Source organism: Prunus mume, linkage group LG4 (genome assembly GCF_029339155.1).
Source record: "Prunus mume cultivar Tortuosa linkage group LG4, ASM2933915v1, whole genome shotgun sequence".
Lineage (NCBI taxonomy): Eukaryota > Viridiplantae > Streptophyta > Magnoliopsida > Rosales > Rosaceae > Prunus > Prunus mume.
The window spans coordinates 14771627-14789649 of NC_142701.1; the positions used below are offsets into that span (position 1 = coordinate 14771627).

Genomic DNA, 18023 nt, shown 5'->3' on the forward strand with positions numbered 1-18023 from the left:
ATTCAATTACATGTTAGAAAAAACAGAATACATTGGAAATACATAAAATGTTATGGTCAACCATATGCGTGACATGTGAAAAGAGGCTAGAATTTAATTACATGTTATAAAAAAAATGAATACATTGGAAATACATTAAATATGATAGTCACCCCCATATGTGTAATTTTATCAACCAATAGACCAAGTAACAATATTAATATATTATCCTCTCTCACTCTATAATACATTCTGAAAAAAGGCTTTATTTTATTGATTTTTTAGCTCTATATATGTAATAGAAAAATAAATGACAATAAAGATGATGAGGACAAACAAGACACCACACCTAGCATGTGCCACAACCAGCACCAGACAGCCTTATTTGTTTTTATCCACATTTAAAATATCCAGATATTTAAATATGTAGATTACAAAAGAACCCTTGTGACAAGGTCCTTGTGACTCAGCTACAGGTTGAAAAGGGTAGAGGAGAGATATTGTTGAGCACACTTGTGACTTGGAAATTGATAACTGGTCAGGGAAATATATGGAGAGTCCAGTGACAGAACAGATCCAAAAAAACAAAAAACAAAAGAAAAAAACCACTTTCCAGGAAACATCCTACATCTGGCACGTGGCAAAACGCCGTTGGCTTCTGGTTCCTCACATTTTAATACGTATCACCAACTATATCTCACCACGTCAGCAGTTAAATCCGCAAACTGTGGGACCCTCATTACGTGGCAGGTCGCAACCGGACCGCATGTAGTTATAGATAATACAGTCGGCCGCAGCAGATCAGGCCCTCTATTCTCTCTCTGATACCAATTATACCATCCCATAAACTACAGTCGGGGGTCCTCTAAAAGCTTCTCTCTTTATCTCTCTCTGTTCTTCGGTCTGTAAATTTCTCTCTCTCTCTCTCTCTCTCCCTATCAATCTTCTCCGTAATTCGGTTGGAACCCTATAGGGTTTTGGTCGAGCTTTGTACGTCAGATCTCGAATTTTCGGTCCGATCCGTGCCCAAAATGCCAGCGGTGTACGGTTCCCGATTGACCACATTTGAGGACTCCGAGAAGGAGAGCGAGTATGGCTACGTCCGCAAGGTTCGTTCCACTTCCCTAATCGATTCGAACGGATCAGATTCATCTTCTTCAGTTTCCTTGAATTCGATATTCAATTCGATCTGTTTTGTTTGTGTTCTAATCGAATTTTTAAGTGGTTGGATCAGTGCTCTGTTGCTGTGGATTTTGTAATTGTTGTGATTTTATGGTTGAATGAAATGGCTTAGTTTTGTTTAATTGATCCAAGTAGTGTCGTTCATATGTTCATTGTGATCAGTATGTTTGATTGCTTGGTGCGTTTAGAAGGTACGATTTTCATTTCTAAAAAAAATGGGTGATTGATTAATCGGAGTAGAAAGATACTGAAATCTAAAATGAAACAGTATGGAAAGAATCACCTAATTCATTTAGTGGTATTTGTGTGTTGAAGCAGCAAAAGTAGAGTACTTTTCCTGCTGCTTTAATCACGAGTCACATCGAACTTCTCCTTTTTGGGTTTTTTGATCATGAGTTATTATGTTATCATGTGTCTATGACCTGTTTAATTAGGTATCTTTTATTTGTTCACTGCCATAATTATTGTTTTATTATTATTGTTGTAGCGGAGGGTTGTGGAGTTTGTTTTTGCGTGAATTGCTTCTGGCTAATTGGATTTAGCAAATATAATTAACAGGTCTCAGGACCAGTCGTCGTTGCAGATGGCATGGCTGGAGCTGCCATGTACGAGCTGGTTCGTGTTGGACATGATAATTTGATTGGTGAAATTATTCGGTTAGAAGGAGATTCTGCCACAATCCAAGGTTACTTGTTTCTTCATGTTCATGCTTTCTTGTTTGCATTCATATCTAGTCGTGTTTGGCTTCCCTCATTTCCGTAAAAGAAATCATTAGCTAATTTTTATTATAACCATAAGTTATTTTCCATGACCATTTCAGTTTATGAGGAAACAGCTGGGTTGATGGTGAACGATCCTGTTCTACGTACTCGGAAGGTGAGTCTGTCATCTTGTTTGACCCTATTTGTTTTAAGTTGCTTTAACTGAATCAGCTAATAATTGTTATTTTGATGTTTCAGCCTTTGTCAGTGGAGTTGGGACCTGGAATATTGGGAAATATTTTTGACGGAATCCAGGTTTGTTTGAACATTACTTTGAAGCTATTCTTTTTCCTTTTTTTAGTTTTGCAGACTAATTGATTCTATTTATTACTTTGCATTCTCTTTAGCCAAAAGTGAACCTTGAGAATTTTGAGAGAACTTTATTAATTGGAGCAACTTTTTATGCTTACCTGGTTCTTATTTTATTTTATTTTTTTATCATGGCAGAGGCCTTTGAAAACTATTGCAAAGATATCTGGTGATGTCTATATCCCACGTGGTGTATCTGTCCCAGCTCTTGACAAAGATATACTTTGGGAGTTTCAGCCTAAAAAAATAGGTAACCTAATTCAAATTTGTGTAGCTGTTTAGCGGCAATTATTAAATTCATTGTTAATATGGTTAGTTTGATTTTGAAATTCATTTCCACCGCTGATGGCAGGTGAAGGTGATACTCTCACTGGTGGAGACTTGTATGCTGTAAGTTTTGTAGCATTGAACTGTTGGATTTATGTAGTTTATGAATACTCGAGTATGATCATTTTCTTTCAAGTTGAATCTAACTCTAGGATGGCATTTTTTGCATTGCAGACCGTCTTTGAAAATAGTTTGATGGAGCACCATGTTGCGCTTCCTCCCGATGCTATGGGCAAAATTACTTACGTCGCACCACCTGGTCAATATTCATTGAAGGTTTGACTGATTTTTAAGTTACTATTTTGGTATCCCATTCTATGACCATCATTGTCAACTGACATTGTAGTATGTTTGGAGTATGTATATACAGTTGCATGTATACAAATGATATATACACGGTTCTGTATACAGCATGTCCTTGACTGAGAAGATATATAACTTTATATATGTACCTGGTGGATTTTTGAAATCATGGTCTGACAGCTAGAAGACATTGGAACTCATAATTCCATGAAATAGTATAGAAGGAGAATTATAATTTGAAATTTGTCCATGATGCGTACTCCTCTTGGACATAATGTATCCTTTTTAAACTCATGAGATGCATGTTCGGCAGCTTTGTCATCAATGCATTGACTCTTCCTATATGCATTTGCAGGATACTGTGTTAGAGCTTGAGTTTCAAGGTGTCAAAAAGAAATTTACTATGCTTCAGGTTTGTATAGTTTGCTCTGTGGGTTGTGCTTTCAGAGTGTTCATACACTATGGTTCATCATTGTAAACTATATTTTATTTGGTATGCATATTTGCAGACATGGCCTGTACGTACACCAAGGCCTGTTGCATCAAAGCTTGCTGCTGATACCCCTCTACTCACTGGACAGGTAGATTAAATGTTTGTTCTATCGACTTTATTTATCTTTTGGGATTAGTGGTTTCTGACAACTTTGTTTTATATCAGCGTGTTCTTGATGCCCTTTTCCCCTCTGTTCTTGGTGGGACGTGTGCCATTCCTGGGGCTTTTGGTTGTGGTAAAACGGTTATTAGTCAAGCTCTTTCAAAGGTACACATTGATTAATTATGAGAGATTTCCTATTGTTATTTATACACTGGACTTCACAGTAGATGTTTTGCTTGTGTGCAGTACTCTAACTCAGACACTGTAGTTTATGTTGGTTGTGGAGAACGTGGAAATGAAATGGCTGAGGTATGTTATTCTATAATCAGATAATTATTTACCTATTTCGACTGTCTTGGAGTTGATCAAGTCAAAGTAATCAATGGTCCAGGTGCTTATGGATTTTCCTCAATTGACCATGACTTTGCCTGATGGCCGTGAAGAATCTGTGATGAAGCGCACAACACTTGTGGCCAACACTTCTAACATGCCTGTGGCTGCTCGTGAAGCTTCAATCTATACTGGTAAACCTTAATTGCTGTCTCACTAAGCTTTCACTAATCTAATAAAGAACTTTAGAGTGTGAGAGGTTGATATTTTATTCTTATAAAAGTACTTGATTTCATTCCACTTCATCACCTTCAATGGTCCATTACATTGGCCAGCAAAAAGCATAGAGATTGACTGTGGCTCAGATAGGAATTGAACTTTTCTACAGATTTTTTCTGGGAAAAATTACTTAGATTTGGTTAACTTTTATTTGCTGATGTTACTGGTCTTCTGGTGAGTTCGAGTCTAATTATTATTTTAGGAATTGGTTTCATATTCTTCAACTTGTGTCCTTGAAATTTTCAGGAATCACTATTGCTGAATACTTCAGAGATATGGGTTACAATGTCAGCATGATGGCAGATTCAACTTCTCGATGGGCTGAAGCATTGCGTGAGATTTCTGGGCGGCTGGTAATTTTCTTCCTTTATTTTGTTTGTTTATTCAGAAAGATGCTATTTAATTGATTTATACTCTCTCTCTCTCTCTCTCTCTCTCTCTCTCTCTCTCTCTCTCTGTGACACACACAAACACACCCACCCACCCACAAGCAGACACAAAAATTGTCACATGGCTTATTTTCGTTCGCAAACCCCTTAGGAAGCTTTCATATTTTCCCTCTATAAATGAAATATTATTTCCATCCTTTAATTGCATTTGTCTTGCTTTTACAGGCAGAAATGCCAGCAGATAGTGGATATCCTGCTTATTTGGCAGCACGTTTAGCATCATTTTATGAACGTGCGGGTAAAGTGAAATGCCTTGGTGGACCAGAGCGTACTGGTAGTGTGACTATTGTTGGTGCTGTTTCTCCCCCAGGAGGAGATTTCTCAGATCCAGTGACGTCTGCAACCCTTAGCATTGTACAGGTATAATTTTCAATGCCATTTTTATGCATGAAATTGTAGCTAATAGAAGGCTTTTTGTTGATGCCTTGCAAGTGCCTGCCTTGTTAAGTCATAAATGCACCAAATTTATGAGCTTGAGAGCAGCAATAATAATACATTTGATTCGTTCCACCAGTAAGGGTCTATTCCTCCCGGGAAAAGACGTCTTTGATTATCTTACCTTAATCTTTTACTCTCATTAATGATTTTTTGCCCTTTTTGCAGGTTTTCTGGGGTCTGGACAAAAAACTTGCCCAGAGGAAGCATTTCCCCTCTGTGAACTGGCTTATTTCCTACTCTAAGTACTCAACAGTATGTTCATTAACTGTTATTCCTTATCATTTATGAAAGGCGGCCCCTTTTTTGGTGTCACTGATTGAAACCATATTGATCGTTCATTCCTTTTTGTTGATTGTTTGGCTTGTTTCTCTGTATGTTGTTCTTAGGCATTGGAGTCTTTCTATGATCAATTTGATCCTGATTTTATCAACATCAGGACAAAGGCACGTGAGGTTTTGCAACGAGAAGATGATCTGAATGAAATTGTCCAAGTAAGTTCTTTTTGCTTGCACTATGAATTAGGGGGTTCTTCAATCCTAAGGACAGAAACCATTATATATTTGCACGTTACTTCAATAACACTCAACTACAAATTACCATAAACATTAAAGAGTGGGGTGATGTTTTAGGCCTTAAATTGATATCTTGGTTACTGCAGCTTGTAGGAAAGGATGCTTTGGCTGAAGGAGATAAGATCACCTTAGAAACTGCAAAGCTCCTGAGAGAGGATTATCTCGCACAGAATGCATTTACTCCGTGAGTTTCAGCTCTGTAGTCCTGTTGACCTATACCTGTTCTAATTATCAATATCTTCTTTTCTTTGTTATTTTTGGTTGGGCCTGGTAAGCTAATTGATCTTTTACATGGTTCGCATGGCTGGACAGATATGACAAATTCTGCCCATTCTACAAGTCTGTTTGGATGATGCGGAATATCATTCATTACTTTAATCTGGCCAATCAGGTGAACTGTTTATCCTTTTCTTTCCTTTCTTTTTATATGACCTACTATTTCTGCATTAGCAAATATCTTCGGTATGTGTGAAGAATCGTGTCTAGGTTGATTGAGTTTTTTCTTTCCTGTTCATATAGTAAGGGAAATGATGGATATTAATGTTATCATTGCTATACGTATTTTTTTACCCGGAACCAGCTCCTAGAAGGGTGCAATGGATAAGAATTAAGCAGTTTATTTATCATACATGGAGAACTTTCAAGTTCAACTTAAAATGGCAAATTGATTGAGCAGTGGTTGTGGGTGGGTCCTTTGTTGATATGATGTGGTTCTCAATATGCAGGCAGTAGAGAAAGCAGCTGGTATGGATGGTCAAAAGATAAGTTACAGCCTAATCAAGCACCGTTTGGGAGATCTCTTTTACCGCCTAGTGTAAGTAACATTATAATGCTGAACAGGAGGGAGTATTTCAATAATTTATAGGAAACAAGTCTTTAACCCCTTTATGGTGGCGTGCAGGTCGCAAAAATTTGAGGATCCGGCAGAAGGGGAAGAAGTGCTTGTGGGAAAATTTAAGAAGCTACACGAGGACCTGACAAGTGGTTTCCGCGCTCTTGAGGATGAAACCCGATGATTGAACATCGCAAAACTATGAGTTTTAGATTATTCGAGTGGCTGTTATAAATTGCGTGGTGATGCAGTTTGAGTTACAGTGGATTCTTTTTGTTGTGCCTGAAGAACGACAGTTTTAGGTTTTGTTGTGCCACCACTTTTGCTTTGATCATGTGGCAGTTCTAGTTGGAATGTGTAGTTATAGTTTTAATTATTGTATTCCTGTCATTCCCTTGGGGTTTTTGTTCCCACAATAAGAGACCAGATCCCATTCCTTATTAATGTATTTAAGCAATAAGCAGGGGCGGAACCACACTAAGGGCTACAGTGGGCTGTAGCAGTGTGGTTTTTTAAGAAAAAAATATAAAACTTATATATATATTTAACTTATTTTCAGTATTAAGTACAGATTACTGATTACCTTATTTCCATTTTTAACATTTAAGTAAATGTCTTTGTCATTTTACTTTTATTTATTTTTATATTACTCCATTTACTTAAGTTTACAATGTAAATAAAGAAGTACCCCCCATTTGGATTCAAATAAAAATACTAGAAAATCAAATTCCCACTAAATCAAAATATGAAAAATCGGTTTTAGTGCAAAATACGATTTAGGCTAAAAATAATGGCTCATTAAGTCAATATATACTTCATACTAAAATCCCATAAAATCAAGTTTTCTTATTTGATGTGTAAGGAATAAAAGCCGCCAAAAATTATCTTAAGAAAATGATTATTTCGAAAACCTATTTTTCATACTTAGTCAATATTTTTACATAATATAACTTTTCATCTATAATATGAATGCATGAAAGAACCTAAGATCAATCTAGGTAAAAAAATCTTAGATGTTCAATCTACTATGGTGTTAAACCTTATTTGGTTTATGTTAAAACTTATTGAAAATTAGTCTATGGAGCTATGAACTAGCTTGGTTTATATGATTTAATGTTTACTTTTATTTCTAGAAAGACTATAGAAATTGTAAGTACCAAAAAAAAATAATCACTAAATTTTAAAGCTAATAACTTTAGCTAGCCCACCCGTTGAAAAATTTCTGGTTCCGCCCTTGGCAATAAGGTATGTATGATTTCCATTTGTCATTTATTGGTTCCTTTGGCCATTTCTCTCTTCTGCATGTCTATTTTAGTCTGGAAATGAAGGCACAGAGTAAAAGTAAAAGGAATAACAAACATGCCCTTATTAAGATGATCCAAAAATCCCGTCCGTTTTCTGATACATTAATGCAATATTGTAGTACGGTCGCATGGTATAATCAACGTACACGTGTTAAATCATGAGCGGAATGAAAAGCCACATGCTGGTGTTATATGTCTCACCAAAAACTTGCTTATGTTTCCCATCCTTTTCTCCGAGTAGCACCATTCGGAAAATAATTTGAGACAGGTGTCTAGTTTGGCTTGAATCACTGTATAGCTGGGATGTGGAAGAAGTGATTAGTTCTAGCTCCAAACCTAAAGCTCGGTAAATCAACAAGGTACCTCCTATTAGTTAGCACATTCCCGATGTTTACCCTTAGCATGCTTGCGTTACAAAGCCCCAACCCATGACCTTTTTGGAGGGCCATGATCTATACGTGACTTTTATAGTGATCAATTCCACTTAATTTGTACACCTAAACCAGACAAGAAATATCCATGCTACCTGCTAGATCTCGAGCAGGCTAGAAAGATTAAAACGCATTCACCAGGCAAAAACAAAAGAGAGATTATAAGGCCGTGTAATCATCCTCCGGACACGAAGAGACTACTAGGAAGCAAGTTACTGCTTTCAGCTTAGCAATGAAATTGAGATGGTCGTAGAATATGAAGGCTTTGAAGGACATGCAAACTTCATAAGGGCTAAACACGTTATTGGTACCACAAAAGCAAGGTGCGAATAAAATGTCATTAGCAATCTACACAGATCTGAACAGAAACCGCCATATAGAATACAAATCGTAAATTCGATGTCCACATGAACTAGACCATACATATAGCACTGGCTTCAAAATGACAAATGAGATGGTTGATCCTTCGGCTTTCATCTTCAACGACTTCCCAGATTTAGCCAGGGCCAACTTTAGGAATGTCATAGTGCTCACTCATGTTTGCCAGATACTGGTTGAAGTCTTGAATTCTGTCACGGTGGGATTTATTCGCTGTCTTGGCCATCCTATGCGTATCAATTCTCTCTCTCTGCTCTATATATCGCCTCTCTGCGGGTGTGAGATGATCATCGTAATGAGGAGCCTTCCCCTCCTCACCTGATTTGTTGGCATCATTTATTTCTTCCTCATCAGGGTTCGTTGATAGTTCTGTACTTCCACCTATACCCATTGAATGATTAAATTCAAACAAAAGGAATAATTTTGGAAACTAAATGGGATGATGAAAAGGAACCCAGATAAACATCATCGTAATATTTCAATTAAAAAACAGTATCAAATTTTGTTACTAGGTTGGCTCTTACTTAGTAAGAAAAACTACATTGCATATAATGATACTATGACCAAATCAAAGAAATTAGCATCATTGACTGTTCATTAAGTATTTCAGTAGTAATGGCATTAAGTATTACAGTAGTACTGGAGGGTACTGGTGATCCCAGAACCATTGATCACACACAGAATTGATAAAACATATAGTAAACTAAAAATTAATCTTAAGTTAGAGAACAGTTCTCTTCATTTCCGTTTGTGTTTTTACACACACGTATCCGACCAAACTTTTCTCAATTTGCATGACAATAAAAAGAGGTAAAAAGGCAGCTTATTAAAACTTGAAAATAAAAAAAAGAAAGAAGACTTCAACTTGATATCAAAAGGATAACTTACCAGCTGAGAGCTCATGTTCTGTGACAAGAGATGTTTGATCTTGATGTTTCTTATGTTTCTTTTTCTTCTTCATTCCAGGAGCCTTCACATCCAGAGCCTTCCCCTTAAGCTTCAGCTTCCCACCAACAACATTCTCATATGATGACATTTTCCTTGTCTATAAGATAAGAAAGCAAAAATTTATGCTCTAGACCACAAAATTGAAAACAATGCACAAAAAGAGTATATGCACATGGCAGAAAGCATTCATAAGTGGAAAGAATGAGCTCACAAAACAGAGGTAATCACAGGACAACTATGCACTGCCCCAATAATCAAAGAGGGTAAATTGGTGAAGCAACAAGTGATAATAATTTGTCGTTGAACCCACATTAACCCAACTCATGCTACACAATAAAGCTCAATTGAACTCAAAAAGCCCTACTTTCAGGTAATTGGGGTGGCAGAAAGAATCAATTTTACCCTTATCTGAGAACCATGAAACCAGAAGAATAAATAAACAAATAAACCAATTTGTTATTCCATAATGAGATCCCAATTTCAGCCAAACGGGTCCTAATCTAACAAGACGACAGAAATCAATTGATTCATGAACCTTTTTCTTCCTTGGCAACTGACAACTTAATAATAAAATCCTTCACATTCAAGAAATACATAACATAACCCAAAAGAAAATCGTGATCTCCTCAACTGGAAAAAAAAACAGAGAAAACATAGTAGATTAAGAAAAATGAGCACAAATTCTCAGATGAATATAGAGAAAGCAAAAAAGCAGCGAACCCTAGGATCGTACCTCAAAACAAAGGAAAACTGGTGCTCAGTCGCTTAGAAATTTGACCAAAGATTACTTCTTTTCAGTTTTCTGATTCAATAATCAAGCCGCGAACGGAATGATTTGGATTCGTTTCGACTCGGAAGACTGATTTTTTGAGTTCTTCCTTGTGTTTGAAACCCGGGACCCAACTTTTAATTTTGTCCTTTTTATTGGCCAGGAATTTTGCTACCCTTTTTACTGACCTTTATTTGTATATTTTTCTAAGTTTACCGGCCTTTATAAATCACGGCAAAAATAAATGAAAATACAATTCGAAAAAAATAAAATAAAATAAAAAAGGATGAGAAAAATAGCAAAAATTAAAAATTAAATGAAAAGTAAACTGAGTAACAAAAAGCCAGCTGGCAGTGGCAGATGGTAAAATTCTTGACGGTAAAAAGTTGAATTTTGTCGGGTGTGCTAATACATGTTGCAAGTTTATAGGTTTAATCTCTCTTTTTCCTGACCGTTGTGGAGATTATTAATTTTTTTTTAACAATTATGTAATTTTTAGTTTCTGTTTTTTTTTTCCTTATTGTAATTTAAGTTGTTCTTAAGATTTTATGAATATATATATATATATATATTTGTTCGTAAGATATTACCATATATGTAAGTTGTTTCTTCCCTGATGAATTAGGAGGACTTGATGTTTCCTTTTGAGGGTGTTGTTTTTTCCTTGTTCAACTAGCATTATTTTTTCTCCAAAGGAAGAAAAGGAAACATATGTTTTCCGTTTTGAAATGGGGTTTATTAGTTATGTTTACTATATAAAGAGGTGTTTGAGGTGTGATTTGTTAAACTATCTACAATTCACCACATTATTCACTCAAACTCAACCAATCTCTCTCTCTCTCTCTCTCTCACTCTCTCTCTCTCACAACGAACAAGAATTAATGGGCAGGCAGCTTACTTTCGGAGTATTATTTAATGGATGCAAGAAGGATAAGAAAAAAGCGGGCGCGTTGGAGAAAGAAATAACGGGCGTGTTGAAGAAATTTGATGGCGTGCATCTGAGAGAGTTTGATTTCGGCCAAGGCAAGTTGGTGGTGGAAGTGGCGGACAATACTAGTGATTCAAACCTACTCACTATTATTAAGGCGCTTCAAAAGATTAAGAAAGTGCATAGCGTAGACCTCATGAAAGATGAAGGGGCTTCAGAAAAAAGCCAACCACAACAACAGCAACTCAACAAGAACATGGAAGCTGGTGGTGGCAAACCCAAAAAAGCTGTCACGTTCATATTGCCTGAGGAGGAGGAGGAGGAGGAGGAGGAAGAATCTGATGCTGATGATGATGATGATGATGATGATGATGAGATGCCCAAGGTTTGCATGGGAGAGATTGATAAAAAAGGTAAAGAAAAAATTGGATGGACACAAGGGAGAGGCAATGTTGGACATATGCATCAAACGGCCAATATGGGCCATATGGTTCAGAAGGCCATGATGAGTCAGATGGGCCAGATGAGCCATGTGCGTCAGATGGATCAGATGGCCCTTATGGGCCGGGTGGGTCATTTGGGCCAGATGGGGCAAATAGGTGGTTGTTATACGGGGCCCATGGGCAGCTATCCAGTGGGTCCAGCAGCACAAGGGATGATGGGGTATGGGTATGGGTATGGGTATGGTTATGACAATTATTATAACCATAATCAAGGGCAATACATGAACATGACGCCGGCGATGGGGATGGATGAAGGGAGAGCAAACTGGAATGATAATGATATGAACAACAACACGCCAATGCCATCACAGCAAGAGCAAGCAATGGATCCTTATACTTACTTTAGTGAAGAAAATGCTAATGGCTGCGCTATCATGTAACACGTTAGACTTTCTTTCTTTTTTAGGTAGAACAGAATTCTCCTTGTTTATGCCAACAAGATCTAATCCTGCGGTTTTCGGTTCGAACCTCCAATTTAGTATAGTTTATCTTCTAATTCTAAGATTTGTTTTATAGTCGAATTAGTGGTAGGGCCAAATTTCGTATAACAGTAAAAGTAATCATCATTAGTTATTGACTTGGTAAGTCTTTTATATAATTTACCTTTTCTCCTCTTTTACATGTTCTTGGTATTACTTATTTGAAATGAGGAAGTCGTCCGTTAGATACATCAATAATTGAGAGAAGGAATTAAAATTGAATCAACTACTACTTCTAACACCCATCATCTCCCCCCTTCCCTTTCCAAATAAGTAAACATGTCATCAGGTTACATAAGGTTGTGTACATTGAGGAGTTGTATATATGTGTTTGAATGTTTGAATAACTCTCTAGCAAGCGCCACCGAGTTCCATTTTCAAAATAAAAGATGGATTTTTCAAACCCAAAAAATGGTGTCCAAGAGGCTTGCTTAGTAGGGGCAAGATACAAGGATATATACCAGCACCATGCACCCAGAGATTCCAAGACTTGCTCTCAACATCATCCGATTGAGATTAATTGGAACGTGGCACTTGGATTACTTTCCCTTCTATGCTCACCTCTAGATTCACTTCTACTTCCCCTTGGAATGAAACTTGTTTGACATAAGCCTCATCTGCATCTGCATGGTCAGCAACGACTTATCTCTTTTTTTTTTTTTTTTGGTGAAACGACTTATTAGCCTTCCCATGATTTTATTAGCCTGCTAAATTATAGACTAGATTTACACTCCACTAGAGATGCCAATTACCATGGCCTCATTGCACAAAATCAACAAAGAGGACACAGCACAGCTCAACTCTCACTCCCCATGTTTAGCAAAAAGCAGTGAGACAATTACTCAGGTACATATGCATCTGCACAATCTAGTATTGACAAGATAAAATTAAAACACTCACCTTTCTGTGGTTTTTACGAAGGCTTGTCTTTGTTGTTTTCCCGTACATGTGGTGGTAGTGTAGGGACTATCTGTGAAGATATGGACAGATGAGATCTCTTTTTTTCAGCCAACGTATATTTATCAAACTATACAATACATATAATTAAGGAGAATCACATTATAAGTTTCAGGAAAACAAACACCTCATGTGGAGCTTTTCTCCAAATCAAGCATTCGACATTTGCTTTGAAAAAATTCTTGCCTTTGCCTGCCATATCATATATACTTGATGCTCCACCACCAAACTATAAAGTGCTAGCTGAAAAATGCGACAAATGACGACGGGTATAAATGAGAAGAAAAGAGCAGATGAATCAGTTGAGAAATTTCAGCCACTGCGGAAAGCATCCAGCCTTTACATGGATTTTACTTTGAAATTCTAGCACTCTTGCAAATCTTGGTTAAAATCCAGGACTTTGACATCGCAAAGTTATTATTAGTATTTTTATTTTTGTTCAAGACATGTCTCATGAACATTTTATAATATTTATCCAAAGAACCTAAACAGTAAGTTAACCCTTTTTTCCCCATGCTCATTGAGCATCCACTGTCCACAATAACTACCAGGAACATGACCAACAAATATTAATATTCACCAAGGAAAAAGCATCCCTCAAATAGGGAAATCACTCGTTGACAAACTTAGGATACACCTTCAGAAACTTTGCAGAAGTATGGTGACTAAATTCACAATTTTATTTAGGCAAACTAGTATTGAGATTTATAGGACGGTTGACGTGGTATATGTTGGGAGAAGTATAAATGGATAGCACCCAGACCAAGCAACCCCAACAAATATACAAAATCATAGTGAGATGAAGCATGAACTGAAACAAGTGAAGCATGAAAAAGCCATGATTAGATGAGATCCATTCAAATGAAGAAACCGTTCTAATGTTCAGTCATAAGGATCTAGATGAAGGAAGTACATAATCAGCATCTTGAATTACCCCCTATTTATTTACTCCAATAATTGGTAACTAGCAGTGATTTGTACCATCTCTAAAAGTCATAAATACGTAAAATTATAAGGTATGGTACCTTTTCCCCTAATTACTAATAAAACAAGTTCCCCTTTTATTTTGTTAGAATAATATGTTTGTTCAATTCTAATTTGTGCACTTAATAAGTAATAATTGACTACTTAATGATTCACAAACTTTTGTGTGCGAATTAGAATGTCCATTTATGAAATTTTATGTAGTAACATTTGTAAGAAACAAGTGAAAGCCACAAGAGTTTGGGAATGAGAAAAAAGCTCTTGGTTGAAGTAACCACAACTAGCATAGTTAAGGTAATAGTTAGGTTGATGTAATTGAGTTGAATTTATGATACTACCTACAACCAGGAAATCCAAAAGAAATTCACGAATTCCAATTGAATGATTACATTTAAAATAAACCCTAAAAGCCAAAAGAAATATAAACATAACCAATTGGACAGGATACAAAATTTAAGTTACAAATATTACCTTTAGAATGCTAGACGAAATAGCATTCAAAATCGTGAATTTCCAAGAAAAGACATTCAAGAGGCATATCTTAACCATATAAGTCTCAACCTATCGAAGCAGCCACATCACAGAAGTCTTCAGAGCCAGATGTCTCCACATGTAGATCAGTTTCTGAATAAGCATCCGAAAATGTAATGTGACCATCATCTCCTTTCACACCTTCAACAACTTCATCGGGAAGTAATTCATGCATTACCTCAGCAGATATCAAGCCCAAATTTCTCATCTCAATCCATAGGTCAATAACTGAAATCAAATTATATGATCTACAAAGAAATTTTGATAATCTCAAGACAGTATTGTAGCTCAGTCGTACTTTCGCTTCAATCATCTCTCGTAGCATTAAATTAACCATATTAAGATCTCTTTCTTTAACAAAGCCAGAGACCATTACATTGTAAGTATATTCATTAGGTGTCAAACCAACCTCCTTCATTTGGCGATAAAGTGAACAAGCCTCTTCAGTTCTACCACCCATAAAAAGTCCACGAATGGTAACCGCATAAGCTACAACATCAAGTGCATATCTCTCAGAAACTACTTTCTTAAATATGCTAATGGCTCTATCAAATTTACGAACCTTTATAAGCCCATCTATAAGAACAGTATGAATATGAGCATCCTGACCAGGGTAATTCATGACAATCCCATGGTACACATCAACTGCTTGGTCAACTCTTCTAGCTTTACATAGTCCATTTAATAATCCAACAAACGTATACTTATCGGCTGTAAAACCTCTATCGAGCATAACCTTATAAAACTTCACAGCCAGAGCTGGAAACCCCGACTTACAGAAATAACTGAGAAGTGAGTTACATAATAATAAGTCAGCTTCTATGTCAAGTCCGCAAACCAACTTGGGGAACAGAGAAAATCTCCTAGAAGAACATATGGCGGATAACAATGAACAGAACGTATACGAATCGGGAGACAATTTTCGTGATCGCATGCCAACAAAAACATCAATAGCATCATCGTACCTCCCAACCTTGGTGAGGGAGTCTATTAACACATTACAAAGAACCAGATCAGGGGCATCTCCTTTAGATTCCATAATACTTAAAACGTTGAATGCATCGCCAACCATGTGAGACTTTAAAAATCCTCTGATTAAAGTTGTGTACGTTACAATATTAGGAGAAGAACCAGTCTCAACCATCTTTTCCAATAATTTACCAGCAACATCAAGTCTCTGCAATCGACAAAACCCATAGATTAACATACTCCAAACATTTACAGACATAGAGCCGCCCAAAGTAATCATTAGACCCAAAACTTGATGCGCCTCCACTATATTACCCATTTTGCAAAAACAGTTCAAAAGCATCTCAAATGTCTCAACTTTTGGGTGATACCCCCACCGCAACATCATTCTCAACACATCTCCAATATGGAACAAATCATTGAACTTACATAAATTACACAGCGTAATATTAAAAGTCAAAAAATTTGGCACTTGGGTCTCTTTCAGAGACTTAAAAGCTAAATCACCACGCCCAATTTTGAACGATACATCAATGATTACATTACGCACAAACGTGTTTGGAGTAAAACCATAAGCACCCATTTGCTCAATTGCCTCAAAGACCATCTCATACATTCTGCCACGCCAATAAATCCTCAGCAAGAGCAAAAATGTCTGAGATTTTATAACACACCCTACAGTCACTAATTCCCTAACAACCGATTTAACTGTTTTGTACCGTTCCATCACACGCTTGATCACACCAACCATGTGGTCAAACACAATCCTATTGTGAAAAAAATTAGGTTGTTGAGCACACCACAAGAAGAATCTCAGTGCAATCAAATCCGAAGGACAGTTCAATAAAGTGGAATGCACATTCTGATGAGTGAGAGTGCATTTACTTCTTTCTGGGTCAAGATTTTCCTGGAAAATTTTCTTGGTTTTGTTAGTTGGGCATACCTTTGGAGATGAAAAGTGGCAAATTGGCAACATGCGCAGTGCTCTGATGATTTGGTTTGGCCCTTTGTGTAGAAAACACAATCTAAATCTCCATACTTTTTCCATCAAAGTTTGATTTTTCCTGCAAACCAAGCACTACATAAGAAATTTACAGGAGAGGGTGAAATTACTTTTTAGTCCCACATATACACAAATTGAATGAAAATGAGAAGGTAAATATAGCATTGTAATCAAAACTGAGTGACTATATAAAATTTTGAATGTCCCTACGAATAGAAACGACCTTGTTAATAAGGATAGGAGTAGGAAATGGAAAGCTTTGGTAGGCAAACTATACCTCCGATGATAAGGAAAAGAAAGGTAGGGTAGTTTCAACAAATGTTACATCTAATAAAATTTGAATGCTTCCAGTTCATTTTGCAATCGTTTGTTGTTCCACCCAGCATACTTTCTGTAATTCAATCTCCCCTGATATTAAAATTGCCCTATTTACCCCACAATTCTTTTCCTTTTGAGCGATCAATATTCAATAGGAAAAAACTAAATAATTAAATGCACTTACTTTCATTTGCCCACCACTGAGAGCCCGTGAATATCTGGGTTACTGCAGCTTGTATGAAATGAAGCTTTAGCTGAAAAATAAATAGGTTTTGGTTGGTCCTTCGGGGATTGGGAGCAAATAAGCAAAACAAGCCTCCAAGATCGGCTGGGAACTGCTGAACTGGGACTGTCAGGTAAGTGGGGTTCCAAATACATCTGCCAACACACCACCTGCTACAATCAATAGTGGCTAAAATAATCACATGCACCATATAACTAAAGACTTGATTTTTCAGCTAAGATATCCAGATATTGCGTCAGACTACAAAAAACATGGTTAAGATGAAAACTCCAAGCCCTTACTATGGCGACGTCGAAAGTAAAGCAAGTAAAGCAAGCAAAGCATGAAGAGAAAGAGCTTGAAATACCTGAGGAGGAGAGGAGCCGATTGAAGAACAAAAATGGAGGTGAGGTGAGGCGTTGTGGTGGGTTTGAAGAGAAACAATGAGGAGGAGGAAGAGAAGCGACGTTAGAGAAGTGGAGTTGAAGACGGCTGGGCAAAATATGGGATTTGGGTCGGACGCCTAGGCCTTTCGTCGGGCTGGGCTACTTGCTTGTGGTTAAAAGATACAGCTACCAAAAAGTTTTGGGCTATGCAAGACTATGGTCGGGCTGATAGATGAGGTATAGGGCAGCTCCAAGGCTAGCCTCTAGGGTTTCTGGCTAGCCTTAATGGCCCTTAGCAATATATTTTTTTCGTCTTCTAATTTTAAGAAAATAAAACGTTTCTTGGTAATTTCATCTAAGGATGGGATGGGACTATAATCATCCTTTTGTTTGTTTGTAAGTGATATAGGGACAATGAGGATGATATAGGTGAGCATGTGTTATAATATAAGTGGACAATGAACTCGTGGTTTCTGTTTGTTAGATGTTATATTCCTTTTTGAATGTTTATTCTATGGTTGCAAATTTGATCTAATAGTTATACGTACGTTATTAA

The 18023-nt window shown here is 36.9% G+C and overlaps 3 protein-coding genes across 6 annotated transcripts; 1 reads left to right on the forward strand and 2 right to left on the reverse strand.

Annotated features, from left to right (window-relative positions):
• Positions 1–782: 782 nt before the first annotated feature.
• LOC103327431 (V-type proton ATPase catalytic subunit A) lies at positions 783–6800 on the forward strand. Its single transcript, XM_008229761.3, has 20 exons — positions 783–1088; positions 1720–1846; positions 1982–2037; positions 2121–2177; positions 2370–2481; positions 2584–2621; positions 2733–2834; positions 3217–3273; positions 3371–3442; positions 3520–3621; positions 3703–3765; positions 3848–3980; positions 4312–4418; positions 4680–4874; positions 5118–5204; positions 5339–5443; positions 5611–5708; positions 5837–5915; positions 6250–6338; positions 6426–6800. Exons 1-20 carry the CDS (start codon positions 1011–1013, stop codon positions 6538–6540), a joined length of 1872 nt encoding a protein of 623 aa, XP_008227983.1. The 5' UTR covers positions 783–1010; the 3' UTR covers positions 6541–6800.
• A 1548-nt stretch (positions 6801–8348) lies between these two features.
• On the reverse strand, positions 8349–10347 carry LOC103327430 (7-dehydrocholesterol reductase-like protein). The gene is made up of 3 exons (XM_008229760.3): positions 10151–10347; positions 9358–9514; positions 8349–8850 (listed from the first exon to the last, which is right to left on the reverse strand). The coding sequence occupies exons 2-3, from the start codon at positions 9503–9505 to the stop codon at positions 8588–8590; spliced, it is 411 nt and encodes a 136-aa protein (XP_008227982.2). The 5' UTR covers positions 9506–9514; positions 10151–10347; the 3' UTR covers positions 8349–8587.
• A 1947-nt stretch (positions 10348–12294) lies between these two features.
• On the reverse strand, positions 12295–17607 carry LOC103327429 (Pentatricopeptide repeat (PPR) superfamily protein). Of its 4 annotated transcripts, none has more exons than XM_008229759.2 (6): positions 17449–17607; positions 17043–17236; positions 14509–16601; positions 13181–13296; positions 12997–13066; positions 12295–12719 (listed from the first exon to the last, which is right to left on the reverse strand). In XM_008229759.2, exon 3 carries the CDS (start codon positions 16583–16585, stop codon positions 14594–14596), a length of 1992 nt encoding a protein of 663 aa, XP_008227981.2. In that variant the 5' UTR covers positions 16586–16601; positions 17043–17236; positions 17449–17607; the 3' UTR covers positions 12295–12719; positions 12997–13066; positions 13181–13296; positions 14509–14593. The 4 variants fall into 4 exon arrangements, with proteins under 4 accessions (XP_008227981.2, XP_088905829.1, XP_016648837.2 ...); XM_089049703.1 differs by having other exon boundaries at positions 12295–12800; XM_016793351.2 differs by having other exon boundaries at positions 17043–17251; positions 17449–17603.
• Between the last annotated feature and the right edge of the window lie 416 nt (positions 17608–18023).